Here is a 22,571-nt window from a genome sequence, read left to right on the forward strand (position 1 = left end):
AATTTGAGGTCGCTGATTCCGAATTTGGCATTGGTTTTGCTGAATTGGTTCTAGTTTTCGAGATATGGTTATTTTCTTTATTTCAGCATTTTTCACTATTTCTGGCATTAGTGACAGTGTTTTAGCCACACGTCATCGTTTGTGTTTAGGTTGAAACCTCAGAATAGACTCAATTGTGATTCTCATTAAATAGACCTGCCTTATTTGTCGATGTACTGATAAAAATGCGTTAATTTCTCATGATTTCTTGAAATATTTAATGCACTGAAGGAAAGAATCGCTGACCTTGATCAAGTTTGCTTCTTTCAAGTTGCAGGTGTATAAAACGTTACTCTTCTTAAAAGTAGTTAGTAAGGCGACCGGTTGAGCACTGCAAAAGCATTCCCTTACCTGAGTTTACATCAGTACCAGATTTGCAAGAAACAGATATTGAGGAAAAGCATGAAATGAAACATTTACGAAGAAAGCTCTTTCACTCCCGAACAGTTCACACAAAAGGAGCTTAATGATCTTATCAGAGACTTTAACTTATCAAAAGAAGCATCTGAGGTTTTAGCTTCCAGACTGAAGGAGAAGAACTGTCTAAAGGCGGATGCAAAGATAACAGCTTACCGGACTGGAGAAGAGGAACTCTTTCCCTTCTTCAGTCAAGATGCAGACCTTGAATATTGAAATGATATAACTGGACTTCTCCTCAAAATGAAAGTCCTAGACTACAAACAAGAACACTGGCGATTGTTTATAGACAGCTCTACCAGAAGTTTAAAATGCATTCTGTTGCATAATGGCAACTGCTATTCATCTCTGCCAATTGCTCATTCAACAAAACTGAAAGAAGAGTATGAAAATGTGAAATTAGTTTTACGGAAGATCTGCTATGCCAAGCACCAGTGGTCAATTTGTGTTGACTTAAAGATGGTGAACTTTTTGCTTGGACAGCAAAGTGGATACACTAAGTATCTCTGCTTTATGTGCTTGTGGGACAGCAGGGCGAAGACCCAGCACAGGGTAAAAAAGGCATGGCTCACAAGAGAAAATCTAGAAGTAGGCAAAGCAAATGTGATTTAAGAACCTTTGTTTCAAAGAAAGAAGATTATTTTACCACCTCTCTATGTCAGGCTGGGGCTCATGAAACAATTTGTAAAGGCTTTATATAAAGATGGTGATTGTTTTAACTATTTTTGTAGATGTTTTCCAAAACTGACAACCGAAAATTTGAAAGCAGGCATTTTTGATGGGCCTCAAATTCGCAAATTAATCAATGACTCAAATTTGGAACAAGCATGAACAATGTGGAATTCCAAGCTTGGTCTTGTTTTGTGTCTGTGGTGAAGAACTTTTTTGGAAACCACAAGGCAGAAAACTATGCAGAGCTGGTAGAAAATATGCTCGAGACCTACCCACAGGTAGGGGCAAATATGAGCATTTAAGTGCACTATCTCCACAGCCATTTGGAAAAATTTCCTGACAAATTGGGTGATTTTTCTGAAGAACAAGGAGAGAGATTTCATCAGGACATAAAGGTGATGGAAGAATGATACCAGGGCAGATGGGAGAAAAACTTGATGGCAGACTAATGTTGGTGTTTTCAGCACGATTGTACTGACGTCCGCCATAAAAGAAAGTCATACAAAAAGCGATTCACCATCAATTATATATAAAAACAGACTTATTTTATTACGCACTGATTGATTTAGTATTGTGATATTTATGCATTTGACTATATTACTGACTGTTGTCCAAGTGTATTACAGTTGGCTGATACCTGAAACCTAGTATTGCGTTATGTGTGACATAAGTGGAATTTCCGAAAGTGAAAAATCTAAATATCTCAAAAACTAGAGCCAATTGAGAAAAATGATTGTCATTTTCGAAATCAGCGACCCCAAATTAGCCTAAAATCGTTGTCAAATCCTTGGCACAAAAAATCGTGTTGACCAGTGATAATCTATAGCCCATACATTCCGATTGTTTTACCCACCAATTAGTGTCTACAATAATTGGCTAAACCATCTATGTTTTTAACATTCCCCTTGTAAGCTCCCCCATTGATGTGTTTAAACCTACATTATTTTATAATTATTTATTTAAGACAATTATGAAAAAATTGGACATTTATATGTTTAAAGGTAGAACCTCATAGCCTGTTGGATGATGACCATAATCAAAAGATATTTACTTTCACATGAACTAGTCTATTGTCATGTACTTCCTTAAACTTTGTTTTACACAATGTCGCACGTACTAAAAACTTATCTCTTCAAGCACAGAAGCAAGCAATGCACTGGGCCGGGGCCCATTTCCAGTTCGTGAGAAATTTTTACTGAACCCCGCAGAAACAATACATTAGTAGCAAAAAAAGAATGTTTTATAAGCGTGGAACACGTCGCCAACAAAAATCAAGTGAACATAATTGGTTCTGTAATCATAACAATGGACATTGTTTTTCGGTAATGTGTAGTGTAGTATTTTAATAGCAGCTATTTGATGAAGTGAGGGTCATGTCATGGTCAATCAATCGATCAGTATCATGGTGGCTGATGAGTTAAGATAAACTTGTATGCCCCAAACATTTGTTATTTTATTGACATCCGGTCCGCAAAATAATGCCTGATATAAGACGGTCCATAGTGCAAAAAAGGTTATTGACCCAACGATAGTGCAACTAGAAATTGAACCCATATGGCATTTTTTAAGCCTAAACATTCTGTACTCTAAACATTCCACCACTGGGCCGACGAATTATACTAAATTTGGCAGCACAAAAGATTGCAAGCAAGAGCAGAGTTATATAACTTACATTGGAACCATAAGAAAATAAAATATTGTGGATGTGCTAATTAATACTAAGGCTGAAAGGAGAAAATTTCTTTTGATCAGACGAGCTTATAAATATTATATTTGTTAAATTACCACCGTAGTTAAAGCAAAAACGGTTTAGCAGTTCGAAAAACATCATGCCACGTATTTCAAACATCGCACTTACATTGTACTACTACGGCAACTAGTTGCACTAGTTGGTGATGTCTTAGCAATTCCCATGATCATGTTGCCAACACCTTGTTCTTTGTTTTTATTGAGTTCTTACAGGCTTGGGCCTAGTACAGTATGAGCTTTACTTTCTAAATTTTTCAGAAACGTTGTGTACAATATGTTTACTGGAACCGTTTATAACAACATAATTTGATGTTATGATTATCATTCCTGCTACAATGCAAAAGCTTAAGTTGGACGTTTCTCTGTCAAATGAGATTTTCTCCCTACGTTTGTGGTGCAAACAGGCTTCCAAAGCAATTCTGGGGAGTTTTTGCTCAGAAATCAGTCTAGTGGTTTATGATGAAATATCTAAGAAATTTTAAGCTTTTATGAGGCAATGACTGCAATAGTCAATTTCATTTTAAACAAAATTGAAAAATTCTGTTTATATAAAGGTGATCCTATTTTATGCCTCTGGCTGTACTATTTTTTCAGTGCCTGTTACATCTGCTGGCTGCTGCGCAAAATCTATTGGTTGATCTTATGCATTCTCGCATGAACTTAATCTAGTCATTTTGTTTTTAAACACCTTATCCATATTTCCAAGATTACTCTAGTTTAGTCATATGAGGACTTTGTTGGTGTAACTGTGGTCCACAGCCTCACATGCTTTGAAGGTTGCAAGTTTTTAACCGCTGGCCTAAAAAATGATTTTTTGTATGTTCTTTAAATTATGGGACACTTCTTGCAAATACAGTACTATGCTGGCTATGTGACATTGGCATTTGTTAGTGAGGAAAATCCTTTCTGCTTACATTTTACAAAAAATAACTTTGAACATTTTAGACGTGTTTTACCCCCTAAATTGAAGCTGAAATCTGGTAATCTTAAAATTGTTTAGCGATTATTGATGTAATTCCGTAGCTGGGCATGAGCGCGATTCGTTTTTTAGGAAAGATCTCGAGATTGACTTTCTTTTTTCAAAGCTGGAACGGAACCAGGAATGTGTTCCTTATCCTTTATAAGGTTTATTCACTAAAATTTCCTAACATTTACAACAGATAATGATAAGCAATTACATTTGCAGTTAGACATACGTTTAACAATGTAAATTTACATCATACAAATGCAATTGGAATTCGAAAATGCGCCCAGATGAAAATACTTTTTAATTGCCCAAAAGAGTAGGAGCATGATCGGCAAAACAAGCGCGCTCTTTTCTTTAAAGATGAGCAAAAGCGTTAAATGTTCCTAAATTGTAAAATATCATTTCTCTAAAATGCATAAACGACCCTTGCCGAACCCTTCAATAGAGAATATTTTATGGAACACTAGGTTTCTGAGAACCCTGTTGAAGAGCATCACTGGCCTAAAGTGATATTTTAGCGGTGTCTCTTTGAGTAAACTGGTTTAATTTTTGAAATTATAGGAAATCTGTGCAGGCTCCACAATCTCTTTCAGCATGCTGGCTGTGGCCTGTGCCTTAGTTTGCCCATCTCTGTTTTACAAACATGTCACTCTTTTTTATTTAAGTTTTTTAACAACAGCACTAACATCCAGATGTGACCAGTGTCTTTATGTGAACGTGCTCCTTGTGCTTTGCCAATCAAAGCAAAACCTTTTGACACATAAAAGCAAACATGTTTGTTTAAATACGATTACGTTCACTTGTAGCAATCAAAAGGTCGCATTTAATATACCGACAAAATCGAACATTGTTACATCATATGCCACCAAAATTGTCCCATTAAAGTTTTTTGTGTGGATCTTTTCAGTACAGTTTCAGTGTCTACAACCAAAGTATGTCTGGTTAAAATTTTACTGCCCCTTAAAAGGTTTCAATTGATATCACCCACTTTGAGAAACACTGCTCTAAGAGCTTTAGCCACATCTCTGCTGTTTGCATGCATGGTTCCGAATTGTTAAAAACAATTGCTTTGTAAAACAAAACCGTACTATAAGCAATCTTAAAAATGGCATTGTAATCGTTTTCCACATAATAGGTTTGATTGTCAATGCGGCAATTGCCAATATTTTCATGTTAGAGCTTTTTTTGTTTTTGCTTCTAGACAAAACAAAAGTTTGATGAAAAAATGTTACAAGCACCTCACAATAGGTTTAGTTTGTCTTTATGTTTGTCTGATCGTTCGAGCACTTACTGATAGTTAAAAGTTTTTACAGCACTTGATTTGACGTTTTTGATATGTTTATAATTGCTTGATTGTTTTTTTTAGATTATATTTACACCCACTTTTGTTGTTATGAACTGTTTTTTTTCTATGTTCAAGTGTAAATTTTGTTTTTATTTGAATGTAGCAATTTTTTTCTAAATGTGTAGGCAAAATCTTTGGCATTTCCGTTGGTGGGTTCTGGTGATAAAAAGTCAGTTATTCTTAGCACTTACATTATTATTTTGCTCTTATGTTCAAAGTATTGGAGACAATCATTTGCATGCCCAAGTATAGTGTTTATGTGGACCTCAGTGTTGTTGTTATTATGTTGTAGTGCTAATGCCATAGAGTGTATTATGTCTTTAATGTATTAAACTTGTTTGTATTTGTCTTGAGTTGTTACAAAGTTAACACTTATTTTGTTAGTTTGTGTAGTTTTTAAGCGTATCTCCAACACTCATGTGTGGTTCTGGCATGGCAGTTTTCTGTTGGTAGACCTTAAAAAAATTGCATTTCAGTTGAAAAAAGTTGATACTTCAGCCGCTAACTGTAAGTCTCTTGTCTTGCAGAATGGAGAAAAGTGAAAGTGAGCTTATACGCCTGGTATCTGGTATGATATCATAATATTTATATTTAAACTGAGGAAAATCTTTGCACACACTAAAGTTGATAATGATTTCTCATCGCTCAAACACCGCCAGCCGTGTTCACAAGAGCAAATAGTTTTGAAAGTGTCTTATGCTTTCGCAACAATACTGTATTTTGACTTAAAAAAGTTAAAAAGTTAATGAGTTTTTGGAGTATAATTTTCGGGGGTCTGCAGTCTCCAACAAAAAATTTCTAAATGGAGTCCATAACCAGAAAAAGGTTGAGAACCACTTCAACAGATACATACACAGTTATTTGTTTTTTCGACTAGGTATCCAACACGTCAACAAAGGCTACGTTGTTGCAATCCCAGCGCTCAATAACTCGGCTACCGTGTTGATTTAAACTGACATTTAAAAAAAAATAATTGGCAGTGATCTTATATACCAGCATATTTGGTACTTTGTTTACATTGCGTTAAATAATGTTGTTTACCAGGCAGATAATTAGTTATGGGTTTAGTTTCCATGCAACTTGTTATCATCAAGTTATTACCATTATTACATTCCTTCTTGTTTTAAATTTTTGGGTTTAATCACTTTTTTCCATGCATAAGCAATGTTAATAGCAACTTGCATTGTTTTTGTCCCAACCACTCAAGTAGTGAAAAAGAAAATGGTTGCATATTGATTGAATTTTTTCCAGGAAACTAAATTTTTCTTTTATATTTAAGCTTTACTAATTTCATTTCAGAGTGCAAGTGGGATGTCCGATCACAATAAAGATACCAACTACTGATCCAGATGGAGACTCTGTTACATGTCGTTTTGGGAAGAATTATCAAGAGTGTGGTGAAGTTTGTATTTCATTTCCATACTTTTCTATTAATCAGGTGCTTATGAATTTTTCTTCAATTGCTTGCTGCTTGTGTTTGCAATTTTAATGTTAAATTCATACTTTTGATGAATTTTAAGTAAATATTAAACCAAGGTACATAATGCACTCATGTTTTTTTGTGAGCATTTTGTGGAATCATGTTGTTTTTTAAATATAAATGAGCCTTCCAAGTCAAGTCAAAGTACCTATACTAAGAATGGTGAAATTACGTACAGCTCACTGGCTGCTTATATGTGCTGTTGAAAAAGAGACATTTTTATGATAGTTCTTGGGAGAGTTTATTATTATAAGTTATTTAAAGAAAAGATTGACCTCCCTACATATCAAAAGATCGATCATTTTCATTTGGCAATTTGGTCCCATATTATATCAAAAATGTGTACTTGTTTTTTGCTCATTGCATATCTGATTACTAAACATAGGTAAAGAGTAATGTTAAGGTAGTTCTGAGAATTGATTTGCAAAAAGTAAGAGAATAATTAGAGGTTAACACTTTGCTACCAACCGATTTTTGTGTGTTTTAGCATTGAGTCTCAAGATTTTTTGTTTTGTCCCTATTTTTGACTGCCAAAAAAAATAATTTTTGATCAAAGTATACAGCTGATATTTGTCAAGTTTTTTGTTCAGACATCATTTTTTTACGCTATGTTAAAAATATATTTACATAGATTTCATTTGAGCAATCAAACAAAGTTATTTATTTTATTGATAAGATATCAGTAATTTAATTATTGAGCTTAAGAAGTGTATTTTCATAAAGTTAATCACAACTGTGATGAAATAAGTGTTAACAATAATAACGTGAAAAGTGACCAGCTGAGCAAACTGATTCCTTTCCTCGAGGATATAAAAATGTCTTAAACATACAGTAGTAACGCTTAATATTTTGAGTCTTGCTTACACTTTCATGGAAAAGAAAGTTAAAGAAATTATAGTGAAAGAAAGTTTGAAATTTAAAGATAATAGCAGGTTAAGAATCAGCACAATATTTAACAAAAACGTTGATAGTGTTAAAATGGCATCGTTCATTATATATAATCATTTTTGACTTGTTCTTAAGTTTTACATTTTCTTATACTTGTTGTAAAACGTTGAAGTGTTAGTTTAATACAGGGATTCCTAGCCAGGGGTGCAAGAACCTTTTAAAGAATACGTAACCTAGGGAAAGGCAATTATTTAGTTCGCAAAGTGTATATAGTAACTTTTGTTAGTTGAAGTCTGCATTTTATGGAAGCAGTGGGTGCAACACAACAACAGCAGATCAAAAGTTTTCTAGGAATGTAAAAAATAAAAAAGTTTGGGAATTTTTGAAAAGTTTAATATGTGTCACTTACAAGTTTATTTCTAGCGCTCAATTCATTTGTTTAAAGGATTTGTGTGAACTCACCTACAATGGTGGTGGATCTGAAGCCATGGTGTCAGTTGCCATAATTATTGAAGATCACCCAGATAAAACAATCTATTTGAATGATGGTTCTACTTCAGGGGTTGAGTTTTCTTCTGCTGATTCACTGAGTTATGTACCACTGCAATTTTTGGTAGCATGTGAGTTTTTTTTAAATGATCATTCCTGTTTGCGAATAAGAATCTATTAAAGAAATTATATACTCTATGTGCTAATTAAAAATTTTATAAATAAAATATAAAATTCAAAAAGATAGAGTAGGTAGTGTTGAAATTCTTTTCAAGTATAACGAGGTTTTTGCACTATTTTAAAATTATTCATGTGGGAATCATGTGCAGCAAAATTGACTTCCTAATGCAAAACAAATTAAAAATGTAAAATTCAACAAGCTCTGTAATAAAACAGATAAACCTACCATTAATTAAGCAGGCGGTCGAAAATGGCACCTCTGTTCTTTTACAAACCTATTAGAACATGCATTAAACATGGACCCACTTATCCATTACCTAGAGAATCGTTTATCTTGTGCTTCATCTTGTATCGTCTGTATTATATCGTTGTATACACCTCCTATGGCTTATTTCGCACCTATGTCTGGTTACTCGATACGTAACCTCTAACTACTATTATTATCTGTGTACACCGTGGACTTCTCATTTGCGACTACTTCCGAATGAATCCTGTATATCGTTAGAATTTCTTTTCATCTATTAATTAAACAATTGCTCTGATGAATGAAATATGCATGTTTGAAACTAGTAAGCTTTAATAAAATTATCTATCTTAGTGCAGTTTATTTGCTTTAAGCAACCTTGTAGTATTTAAAAAGCATTTCTACACTACCCACTCGATACTACTCTAGTGAATACTCAATACTCTTGTATTTTTTATGACCTATTGAAACGATGTTTGATTTCAGTATTGTGAAGTTTACAATTAGCTGGTCCTACAGGTGAATATTGGTCAAAAGCAGCGACCAATTCAATAATGTATGAACACAAATAAATGGTTAAAAGGCTGCAAATTACTCACCCCTGGTCTAGACCTACCTGGTCAAATTAGCAACTGATGAATTGGTCAGTAAGGTTATCATAGAACAAATTATACTAGCCCACATCTAGAAAGTATGCACAAGCTCCATTTTCAGTTATTGGCTGTCTTAAACCATTAAGCCAATTGTTTGGGAGCTATTTTCAATTAACCAGTCTATTGGTAAATTATATATTTACAAAACTGTTTAAACCATAACATTTGCACTGCAACGATTACCACATCACATTTCTTGCACGGCTGTGATTGGATAAATTGTCCGTATTCCTACAAAAGATTTATTTGTACCTTTAATGGACATTCAAATGCAGACGTAAGTATTGTAACGGCCAAAATGTGTTGTATCCACTGAATTCACTTTAAAACTGTAGTTAACTTGCCTGCAACTCAAACTACATGTAGGTGCTCGCTACTTCATGGTAAAGTCCTAATTTTGAAGATATATTTTGGGAGTCAATCAAAGAGTTAACCCAGAGCAAAAAGAAAGTTCAAATATAAGCAAATTACTTTCTTAAAAGTAAACTTAACGGTACAGACTACTTCAAAAACAATCTTGCATTTGCAAAAATACTGTAGGGTGAAAATCTCATCGCAGGGTCCATTTACGAAGAAGCTGTTTACCCCAGCTTTTCACATGAAATAAGTATAAACCTACTGCATACCAAAATACAACTAAAATGACAAATCTAGAAGTTCTACTATAGAGGCTCACTTTCAAATGCACAGTTTTTGGTCTAAAATTATAATTTTCTTCTTTTTATGCCATTTTTAGCTACAAACTGCATGCAGTATGATACTTTCTAACATGCCGAATGCCATGGTCGTTCTCAGGCTAATAATAATCAACATCAACAATGCCGAACTGTGATTGGTCTAAATAGGTTATGAAAACTTCTAAAACTTCTAAATAGGTTATGTAAAGTTTCAACAAAATCATAAATTTTTTTATTTCTGATTCAAATGCCTCCATTATGAAACATTTGGTTTAAATACAAAGAAGCATCATTATAAAAGAAGACCACCACAAACGTATGCGCAAACTATTTTTTTGTAAACAGCACACAATTGACAAAATCACCCATCTGACATCAACAAGAAAGACAATTTGCTGCCCAACTTCCAAATTTTTCATGGCCAGACCTGTTTCATGTTTGTGTATATCTTGTAGAGTGTTTTACTAGACAGCAAAAAAATAGAGATAATCTTTAAAAATGTCTACCTCAGGAGATATGGTTTTCGAAAAAGTGTCAGCATTCATACTTTTAATATTAAATAGGCTCGATTTTTTAAAACTTTCAGTGGTCTTTTTAGCTTTCTTGCATCTACTACTACTGTTTAGGGCATGTACTTGACTTCAACATTTGGCTTAAACTGTGGTATGTATGGTAAATAAAAGTCAGGTTAGCATTTAACTGCTAAAACTTACTTTAAACATACAATCTAACACAATTGGGTCACAATATGCTCTGCAACTAGTAACTTGAAAGCACAGAGTATTCTTTGTGTTATAATTAGTTGTTCTATTTGTGTTTATTGGATATACAGTAACCTTTCAGTTAAAGAAAGCTCAATTAAGCTGATTTGTGGTTAAATGCACAACAACAGATTCTCAAACTCATTTATACTGTGTAATTACAATGTTTTAATACTGTATTTGTTAATTGCAGTGGTTTCATCTGACAATCCTTGCAATGCACGGCCTTCATTTACGGATGATACTCCTCCAGATGGACAAGTAGTTACCGCTATAACTGGTGTAGTTTATGAGATGGCAGTATTTGCAAAACCGTCCGCAACAAATGAAAGGTGTGAATGCTTAAAAATATATCAATGAAATGTTAACCGTTAAAATATTTTGGTGGCTTAACAGATTGCACAATCTTTGTCGCTGTTGTATGAGCGAGTTTTTTGCTGATTGAGCTAGACGTCAGGGCAGCAATCAAGTAGCCACTAGATTGTGCTGTCATCCAAAACACACAGGACATGTTTTCAGTGGTGAAAGGGTAGAACCGGTAATTAGATGTAATCTGTACAGCAGTTTGCTCCACTGCACCACACTCCCAAGTCGCAGGGTTAGCCACTTCCGATTTGTTGAGAGCTGAGTGGAATCTACCAACACTAGTTTGGAGGTGGTTAAACCAGACCTAGGTGGTCTAGGTAAACGATAATTTTAATGGGGTGAGAGTCAGCGTTGGTGATAAAGTTGCAAAGGCAGCCAGGACTTTCCTGCTATTCTGCATTCTATATGTGGTCCACCCACAGGCCACATTGATGCATTAATCCTAATCTTGTAACAATTGCAGTCAAAGTTGGGAAGTTGGTACTTAAAAAATACAGAACAAAAGCCTACATTTTTTTCAATCCAATCATTTGTATCCATTTTGTGCATTCGCAGCATTGCTTGAGCATACGAAAAAACGAGTGAATAAACCTTAAAAAGTACTGTGCCCGTGGTTCCATTCCTACATTGAAAAAAGAGTGTCGCTCAAAAAGGAGCCCGCTCGATTTTGAGCATACTTGTGCTCACCTCTACTAATGGTTGACTTTTAAGATATGTGGCTCAGACTAGTTTAATTTGACATTATGACACATAAGTGAATATGCTTGTACAAGAATTAATTCATTTATACCAATAATTAAATTATGGTCTTTTAGTCATGGTCTTCAAAAACTTTATTCGGTGAGATCTGATGGACCTAAAACGCCAATGAAAGCAGTTATTTAAATCATAAGCTTTCCGTGAAGTTGCCTTAAACGTTAAGAAATAATGTTATTTATAACTCAAAAAAGCTTGAAAATATTTTTTTATGCTCATGGGAATAATGATGTTAGTTGTCAGAGCCCTACTAAATCAGTTAATTGTAAGGTTTGTATCCGTAGTATGATTGACATTAGCTATCACTATATCTTCTGATCCATAAATATTCAGTAGTAGAACGTATTAAAATAATGGTTAAGTTTGATATGTATTTATGATGTTCTTGTAATTGCTTATATATCTTTATTTATTATTGTAGACATTATTGCTTTTTTGTGAATAAAGTAATAATAAAAATTCAAATTTCAAGTGAAAACAGTATGCTGTGAATAATTTAATTATATTACATCATAATGACTTCATTATTGCAAAAGATAATCACAAAGTTTCCAACAAAATACCATTGCCATGTAACTATCACTACCAACCAACATCAAACACACCTGAAAATGTTTAAAAATCTGAAAGGATAATCGGAATAATCATTTGTATTCGTTTTCAGTGTAATACTTGTTGAAGTATTTATCAGGATGTAGCCCAGGTTCCCTGACACATGTTTCGCAGTGAAACACAGTTTGTATTCGTTTTGCTTTACTGTCACTACACACTGTACACAATCTTGAATCAAATCTGCCACTTTTCAACTCCTGGTCTATAGTATTTTAACTGCTATACGATACTGCAACTTCGACAAACAGGTCGCTAAGCTCACATATACTTGATATATACCATGATTATTGGTCTGTTTGCATTGCAAACGAAACATCAGTACTGGTATTGCAGCCAGTAACAAACAAAATATTTGTTGCCAAACATGCTCTTACTTTTTGATACTTGCCAGCGACATTGTCCTATACCGCCGGGCGAAGCTCCGTTTTAATGCAAGATGAGCTATATTTGTCTCATGACCAAAACGACAAAATTTATGTAGGCAAACTATACTTGTGTTATGACCGTAAAGGGTTAAGCAGCCACTCATTTGTGCGGTTGTTAAAAAGTTGAAGGCCATGTTTTGCATGAGGGAAACAAAAGATGAGACATTTAGGAAGGACTTGGTCCATGTTTTCTGGTGCTATAACAGCTTGCTATGTTACATTTCTGGAGAGTTGAGCGAAATAAGCCAATTCAAAAGCAATTAAGACATACCCAAGATATTTTCAACAGCTATTACATTTAGTATTACAGCACAGGCATTTTCCTTAGTCTCGAATCTTTTCTCAAAGTCTGGGATCATCAGAAGAAATGGTTTACTTTCCGAGTTGAAATCCAGGCTGCCTGTGAAAGATGGAGTAGTTGATTTTCGATTTGATGCGGCATACATCAAGTGTTGGAAGATTTTAAAGGGTACACACAAAAGAAATACGAGTGTAAAGTTCATTGGGGTCACTAATGTCGTAGATATTGTTTGGGCTCAAAGCCTTACCTGGCTTTGTTTTCTGGAGAACTGCAGCAAGCTATTCTGAGGAGAAATCACCAAAATTGTTTTCAGTGACAGTTGTTTTTACTTTCCACAGGTCAGATACTTTAATTACCACAAGTCTTGATGACATGCATCTTATTTTTTACTAATTGTGTGTTGATAGCATTGAAATAAAGGCCGCTCCATGCCTTGCAGCTCAAATGTGAGAAATTGATTGTCGAGTGAAATGTTTTTCATGCTACAAGTGCTGCAGAAGTCTTGGCTAACTTGGCTTTGGTTTTTAGAGTCAGGTGACAATATGCTTGATGTGAGGTCATTGGTGAGAATACTAAATCACTTCCAATCGGTCATTCTGAAGTTCCATTGCTTCAGTGAGAACCTTGGGATATGATACTATAAGGGGAATCGTGAAAAACCTTCTTCCCCTCCCCAGTCTGGTGGTCAATGGTCATATCCTGTATTCGACACCAAACTGAGGGCTTTATTGCACACTGCAGTACATTTCAATTTTTATTTACTTTGATACACAAGTTATTGTCACTTTGGTTGTGGAATGTTTAGAGCGCTAGGCTTGCTATATTGCAGAATCCTTTTGACACACATTACTACCATTTAATATATTTAGGCAAGGCATTACCTGCGCTTACTGCTCTTTAGTGGTCCTGTTTAACAGGTCTATATTCAGGCAATATGGCATATAATTTCGGAACCTGTACAGAGACTAGTTCGGTAGCTGGGGCTCGAACGATGAATAATCACCACTGAGTTTAAGTCAGTCAAATACTTTCCTCAGACTGAACATAAAGATTATGATACATCAGCATACCACTGTTAAGGACATAAATCTTTCATAACCTAAGTTGGTGGGCGCCTGCATTCCTATTCGTAATTGTTGAAGTTTGTAATGTTTTATATTTCCAGTATAACTGACATCAGCTTTATTTTCCCATTTGGATCTTCAAAATCAGCACTAAAACAGTTGGATGACAACGCTTTCAGAATGAATGTTACATGGGAGCCATCAATTGAACAAGTTGGAAACAATTTACTTTGTTTTATAGCAAAAGATTCTGTTGGGTGAGTTATGAATTAGGCATATTTTTTTAGGCATATCATATTTTCTATTTGATTGAGTGTTGTTTATATATCATCTATTATTCTTTCACTCATCTTTATCTGTTTTGCTCTTTGTGGTTCCCATTATTAAACTACTGATCCTGAGATCTTATATGGAACTGCAAGCAGAGTAACTGTAGTTAGCCAAAATAGTAGTAATAGGAAAATACTATACAGAAATTGGTAGTGCGTCAGCTGCTTGGACTATACAACAATACACTTTCACTGCCAACTGATGAAACAAAACCGATTACTGCATTTACTTGACTGTAAACCGGAGATTACAAGGTTAAAAAAATTAGGTTGTGTAATCTTGTTTTAGGAGGCGTATGTGTTTCAATTTCTTTCTTTATGTAGTAAAATTGCCATAAACGCAATTACTCGAAAATCATACCATGGGGAACCCTGAAATTTTGCATGTGAATTAGGCTGGCCTGAACCTATCTCATACTGGAATATGGCAAAAATAACATGTCTCTACTTCCCGTTATATCCAACTTTTCCACATGACCTCAAACTTTGGAACTCGCCAACTGCTAGGGGAATTCCCAGGTTAAACAACATCATCAACCATGCTGCCCTCTGATTGGTCTACACACTTTCTTTAACGCTCTACGTAGGGGTTTAACAAAATTAGAGATATCTTATTTTTTGACCCATACGACTCCTTCAAGAGCCTAGGTCTTACATCTTCAACAAGGTCAATGGCAATCATCTCTGTACTTTTGTTATGAATTTTTTCAGTGTTTAAATCATCCATGGGCCAAGGGTTTTTTAGACATATGCCTCCTTTATAAGCTGTCGTCAATTGCAATGGTAGAGTAAACCGCACTTGGAGAAGACTCGTTTTTCTTCTGTATGGACTTAATTGTACTATAGAAAATTTTCAAGGGAAATTTCAACGAGATGCTAAGAAATAGTTTATAATTATTTTAATAATTTATAATTACAATTATTGCAGTGATACATGCCTTTAAAAATTTTTTGAAAGTCCGTATTACTGAGATCCATCAAAGAATTTTCACTTGAAATCTATCGCCATTGGTGTTGCTTACGAAGCAGCTATGCCACAAAAAAGAAATAAAAGGTTCAGGCTACCAAGCATGTGTGGCATCAGTCTACAGAAAGAAAAAGTTACAAAACCTCAACAATTTTGAAAAGATGATCACAAGAAATTACCGCTGACGTGTAGTTGATGTGGAAGACCTCAACATAAGAAAAAATACTATGTTTGTGGAAAAGTTTGCAATAAATTTGACGAATCATGTCACTTTGTGTCTTATAGCAAAAGTATTGTCCGAGATGGTTACCAGTGATATCTGTACGCTTTTTCAATAGTGGCTTTGATACAGTATTTTTTCTCCACTCCCTCCTTCCCTTTCTCTTTTTTGTTTCTTTAATCTTTATATCTCCTTACGCGCCGTGTATTTTTTTGTTGTCACTGAAGGCAGACATTTTGTTCCAATGCTATGCGGCACTTTTGGATTTAAATACTGTAAAATAATGGGCTTATATCAAGATTATGTTATTTATTCCAAGCAATTATACACAAGATTAAAATGCCAAAACTGAGACCATATCTTTTTGGCATATGGTTTTTTCTTTCTGTGTTTAGCTTTTTTAACCCTTTGTGGACCAGTGATGCTATTCAGAATCATTAAACTTTTGTGACGTTAACAAGTGCTGTGTAAACGTCCTAAACTTTTCTTTTTGTTGTAGGTTTATTCTGTGCTATTTGTCATAATTAGTCGTTATTCTTACGGAATTCTCATGCAGATCTGATGATATTATAATGTTATTTGTGTTCTGTTTCTTGTGTTTAACAACAAGCGCTGCACTATACTATGGCCGTGTTTAGTATACATGACCCGGTTTTAATTAATTCTAAATTACATAATTCGAAACTACAACGCTCTACGCGTTGAGTCTGAAATTGGAGTCTAATTTACAGTCTACCGAATGCAGCTTTATTCTGTGCTTTGGAAACAGTAACCGTTTCGTTGAGAATTAAAATATATCAATATTCAAGACATTGACAGTTTGGTTTTGGTACTGTGATGCTTAACTAGGCTATCAGGGGTTAATGAATGTGCTATCAATGGAGTCAGATCAGTGAACAATAGATCAAACAATAATTAATAACAGTTTGCAAACCAAACAACACGCTCAGTTAGCACAATACTATCATACAATTGTACAAATAATTGCAAAACTTGTTGTTTATGCTAACTAGCATTTTCTACAAAACTGATTGAATACACCAATGCATGCTTATTTTCAAACCTCGCTGTGATTCAAATTTGAATAACCTTGTATGATGTCACCAAAAATTTAATTGATTCCTATCGCTATATATCATCTTTCTGTAGTAATTATTTCATTTACCATTGTTTATGGACATTGTGCACTTGTTATATTTTTGTGATTCCATTTGGCATCATTGTTCTGAATGGATGCAAAAAATAAAAAATTTAACTATTTATTATTGACGTAATAAAGCAAATTATGATTTGTTATACCATACGCCAGGGATGGCGAACCTTTTTTAGTGCATGGGTCACAAAAGAGACCTTAATCCTTGAAAAAGCAAAAGTGGGTCATACAAAGTAGGCCTACAAAGAGACCAACTCAACAGAATATAAAAACTTAGGCCTACTTGCAGGCATTAAATGTTTGCAGCTTACCAGACCACACTAATCCTGAACAGCCAAGAGGCATGCAGTCACTAAAGGGTACAAAAATGTAACATGATTTAATAACAATCAAGAGCACAATAGCTTTATTACGTTATAAGCACCCAGTAACTTGCCGTGATACTGATAACGCACTACTACGGCTTCAGTTGTGTCAGACTGCTATATGGCAATTCGGTATGGTACTAGATTAAAATAGGTTGGGGCCTTATTACAAATATTTAGTGAAACATTTATTCTTTGCTTAAATATTTGTTTAAATTTCATTATTTTAAAAAAGACAAGTGGGTCACTGAAAATCTGTGATGGGTCACTTCGTGACCCGCGGGTCAGTGGTTCGCCATCCCTGCCATACGCGATGTTGGTACAAATTTGTTAACATGTTTGAACCCAATAATCTGGGTATTTCAAACAGTGTCTTCAATTTAGTTTATTTGATCGGTTACTCATAGGACCAATGATGCCAGTTTGACTCACTCAACTTTTATGACAAAGGCATTAAATTACTGAACTTTTTTGGTGAAAAATCCTTCAATCATACCTAAACTATATACATTTTCTTAAAAAAATATTTTATTTATCGAAATAATAATTTGGTCCTCGAAGCGTTGAATGTCCCCAATATTCTAGAAGTCTGGTCGAGATAAAATAACTTCAGCATATGTCCATTGTTTAACAGTACAGTATTTAATTTGTGTATAAAGGTACCATTTGGCATTAGAGTGAAACGTCTGCTGACAGAGAAAACAAAGAAATACATGGCGGCGCATGAGGAGAAAGAAAGGAACAGAAAGCGAGAGCTAGGGAAAGAGGGAGGGGAGAAAAAGAGAAAATTTATTGTACCGAAACCTCTATTGAAAAAGCATATCAATGTCACTGCTAACCTCTGAGATTCCGTCATTATGGACTATGACATAATTCACATATATCTCTAGCTCCCATTATATAAGAAAGAGTGGATTTTTTTACCTAAAACTACAGTAACTCCTCAACTTACAAACGAGTTACGTTCTGAACAGCCGTTCGTATCTTGAATTGTTCGTAAATTGGTACTGTACTATTAATTGGTATACAGTGCTATATCTGTCTACCAGTGGTATACAGTGATATATATGTTACTTAACACTAGAACGGCCGAGGTGTCGAAATCGACACTTTTTGAATTTTAATGTATATTTTTTTTTTAGTAAAAGCAGTTGCAACGATATAAAATTTTCAGTAGCTTCCTAACTTTCTTGAAAGAGTATGGATAAGTAACATTTACCGAAATTTGATTTTCGATTTATTTTCTACAACCTGTTATACTTTCAACGGCCGAGGTGTCGAAATCGACACCAAGATGATTTTAGAGGTTCAGTAGACTACAACATATTTTACTTCGCACGATTGCACTTGCAACTATCATATACTTCAGATTAGCCCAGTTTTTATCTTTTAACGTGATTGTTTATCTCCTTTAGATACAGCTTTTACGGAGAGTTTATGACATCCTAAACGTACTTTGTCCATGTACATTTGCACAATAAAAACTCGCTTTGCTTTGCAGCGAAGGCGAACTGTAAAATGCACACGACAGTTTTTGTTCAACGTATGGATTGTATGCAATACGCTATTAGCAGAGCCAGGCTATAAACTGTACAGTAGGCCAAAAGAAAACAAGGTAGGCGTGGACGTTTTCGACCAAACGGCGAGAAAATACACAACTCATGCAGCAAGTAGACGATGACCTTTGACTGTTTGGACAAAACTACTGGACATAGTAGAGCTAAATTCCTGGATTCTGAACAGAAAATGTTTCGATAGCAAAATCGGCCGACGAAGCTTCATACTCCAGCTTATGGAGGGATTGAGGGATGCTTACGCGGTGAAGCGGAAGCAGGTGGTCCAAAGAGAAGTGAACCCAGCGCAGAGAAGACCATCTGGAAAGCGAAGGAAATGTGCGGAAGAAAGTCGTAAAATTATATAGTTACAGTTTGAAGTCACTGCAGCAGGCCAACTTGCAGAGTGTGTGGTAACGGCGACTGAAAACTTACAGAATGCAAAAACTGCACGACGTAAATAGATCAACATGGGTCCTGCTCTAAACTCTAAAGACTTATCAGTTATCATATTGTGTGTAGGAAACATATGAGCTTTTTCTGAAATAGTTAGCGTTTTGTTAAGATACCTACCATCAGAATAATGATTGTTTATGTTTCAACTCATAAATATTGTTTTTTTTTCGTTTCTTACAAATGTGTGCAACGTCATCAAAGGTCGAATTGCTGTAGGTATGCTAGTTTTTGTTTCTACTGAACAAGCAAAATTTACCTAAATTCATTACGGAAGTATTTAGTTTTGAGTTTTTCGCTAAATTAATTCAAAAAGTTCATTTTTAAGGATGGTGTCGTTTTCGACACCACCGGCCGTTAGAGGTAAACTTGTTTTCCGGCTGTTCTAGTGTTAAGCTGTTTTCTTATTTTAAAAACACAAAAATAAAATAAAAACCTGAAACGCAATTGTTTCTAATCGTTGCATTGTCTTTACATGAATATCTAAGTACAGTATGTTATGGAGTTACAACGGCCCATCGACGTTTGAGTCGGGGTCAGAGTGGGAGGGACTGTTTGAAGAAGGCATGAAACAGCATGCCTGACTTGAATTACCCATAAATTATTACATATCTGTTCCCTTTAATCTTGTGTTGTACAGGCATCCTTCTGATTGCCTTACCGACTAAGGTCATTCGATTAAACCAGGCCTGCACAACATACGGCCCGCACAACCTTTTAATGCGGCCAACAAATAGTTTAATGCGGCCTGCATAATATTTTTCGGCTTATTACTTCAATTTTAAATAAGTGCGGACTTGCTTGTGTATTGCATGATCTCACATTATTGCTGTAATAATCAGCGAAAACAATCCAAGCTTTGTTGTATTGTCTCTGCACAATGCACTTAGTTTAGTCATTTCATTTTTCCTATCTCGATGATATCTCTTATTCAACTATGTCGCATTGTATACATGTTACAATGGTTACATCAACGTTAGTATGCGGCCCGCGAAAAATAGTTTTTCTTGTTGCAGCGCTTGTACCACTTTAAATTGTGTAATTGTAATCAGCAGTTGTGTTCGCACGCTCTGTGTGAGCTCTTACCAAATCATACAATCGAAGTTACATCAGAATATTACAGTGCAGACATCACCGTAAATGTACTTGGAAAGTCATTAAACTCAAGTAGCATTTCATGCATCATATATTCCGCTCTCGCATTATTGTTCTCATTGCCTAACCCGTATGGTCATGCCAGGACGAGACTGTCTTTCATGCACCAATAAACATTATGAATGAGCTTCATTTCGATGATTGAACATTTTATACTGTATGCAGTGCCCGCCATTAATATCGTAATGGGTAGACCTAAATACGAAGCTGAACGTTCGTATCTACGAATGTTTGTAAGTTGAGGAGTCACTGTACACATTTCCTTATTTTTCATAACAATCAGTATTCTGCACGCGACTGCTAGGGTAATTTCTAGGATAAAAAAGACCAACCATGCTGCCTTCTGATTGATCTAAACAGGTTGTTGAAACCCTATGTGAGAGTCTAACAAAATCAGAGAAACCTTTATTTCCGAGCCGTACATCTCCTAAATGTTGTTGATACAGCACCCAACATAACAGTGCTCTTGTAATGGTTAAAGGGTGAAAAACTTAAAGCTATCTTACTTGATGAGGGTGCTAACTTGACCGCTGCAGTCCAGAAAGCATTAAGGTGACCCATCAAAGACATTGTTAAATCATCCAACCACATTTACAGGTATGTGTATCAAAGTTAATGGGCAAATGACAGTGTCCAATAAGTGTATCGTATCGTTTATTTTGACAAAAAATAAATTGCTAACCATTATAACGTAGAAAAATCATAATTCAAACAACAGACAATGACGGGAAAAAACAGAAAAGCCCAAAGGCTTAAACGTGCAGGTATGATAATTGAAATCCGCTTCAGTAACATGGCAGAAACAGCCAACAATAAATTGATTGAAATCATTTAAATTGAAACAGCTGGATGGTGAAAAGAAACCTCATCCCAAGGATTGGAATCTCATTTCTGTGACCAAGGAGAGGGCAAGATACTAGAACCTTTGGTGCTCTAAACTTATTGAATTACACATGTCAGAAATAAGATATTGAATACTCACACACCTCAGATGTCCTATACAAGATAATAAAGCGAAATGTTTCACTAACATTAGAACTACAAAAATACACACACATTGAGTCGCTGAAAGAATATGCCCGAGAGCAAATCGGTTTGAAAATGATGATGAACATTGAGCTAAAATGATGAAACCAGATCAGTAATCTCAGAATGACCTTGTTGAGAATCCATACAGACTTTTACTGATGGATGATTGATTAGATTCTCTTACCATGATTGGTGTGGATGACGATGTGGATAGCCTGTGGATAGCTAACGTAATAAGAACATTATCAGTAATTTCTTTTAGCAGCTTAGATGGAATCTCATCCATCCCTGAACTGGTTTTAGGTTTTATTTTCATTATAATTTTTTAATTCCCATGGGCATGTTAGATTGTTGGATATAAATAAATTTTTTTGAAGGCCTAGAAGTTTAGAAAACTTAAAAAGTATTACTAGGTGAGGGGAGTTTTTTTGACCAGTGAATCTGCAATGGAGGAAAAGTAGTTATTGAAATGATTCCCTATGAGCAACTTGTTTGAAACAAGGTTGCTGTTAATTGAAATCTGTAACTTTTTAACTCTTTCTAGGTTTATTTCATGAATTTTTTATAGTTAGTAAAGTTTTTTGTTCTATCCAGACTGCTATTACTGTAGGGGAAAGTGGGACATATGAGAGTGAAGCGTATTTCACCGCTTGGTGACTCTACGTCACTTGCTTGCGATTTGAAAACGACATATGTTATAAGCATTCTGCTACATTACGATGGAGTGTGTTAACCGCTTAGCCTAAAAAGTTGTCACAATTTCTTGAAAATTTAGGCAAAAACTAAATTCGTTAGAAAGCACAAGAAATTTAATTTTGATCCCTGATTATGTTTTTAAAGTAATACAATTTTGCTTGTAATAAGCATAGCAACTAATGAATAGAATAGGACAAGTTATATTAAGCTTCTTATTAGATGACCAGCATCGAAGGTTTTTGAAGAAAAATTATGGTTAGTGGTACTTTTGAACTATGGTAGTTCATGGTTTCCCTATGTTGTACTTTAAGCTTAATATTTATTTCTAGACATCTTGCTCTTTATCTCTCCTTTAAATGAAGACATAACATGAGTCACAAAATATGAAATCTGTAAGATTTTTTCTACACCTACCTCTGTTACAGCTAGGCAAAAGTTTTCTCAAGTCATAAGGTTTACCTTGGACTTCCATACATAGAATAACAAATAAATAGCCCAAAGGTTGACTATTTTATATTTGTTTGTTTGTTTGCCCGTATTGTTTTTCGTTGATGAACAATTTTTTG

At 34.9% G+C, this 22,571-nt stretch overlaps 1 protein-coding gene across 2 annotated transcripts in view; it reads left to right on the forward strand.

The window, feature by feature from the left end:
• LOC143448710 (uncharacterized) overlaps positions 1–22,571 on the forward strand; it is a 92,741-nt gene that overhangs the window by 34,478 nt on the left and 35,692 nt on the right. For both annotated transcript variants that reach the window (XM_076948557.1, XM_076948558.1), the window contains exons 4-7: positions 6,489–6,627; positions 8,003–8,177; positions 10,755–10,893; positions 14,187–14,342. In XM_076948557.1, coding sequence (XP_076804672.1) covers positions 6,489–6,627; positions 8,003–8,177; positions 10,755–10,893; positions 14,187–14,342 — 609 coding nt within the window. The remainder of the gene's footprint in view (positions 1–6,488; positions 6,628–8,002; positions 8,178–10,754; positions 10,894–14,186; positions 14,343–22,571) is intronic.

The sequence above is a fragment of the Clavelina lepadiformis genome, chromosome 3 (genome assembly GCF_947623445.1).
Source record: "Clavelina lepadiformis chromosome 3, kaClaLepa1.1, whole genome shotgun sequence".
NCBI lineage: Eukaryota > Metazoa > Chordata > Ascidiacea > Aplousobranchia > Clavelinidae > Clavelina > Clavelina lepadiformis.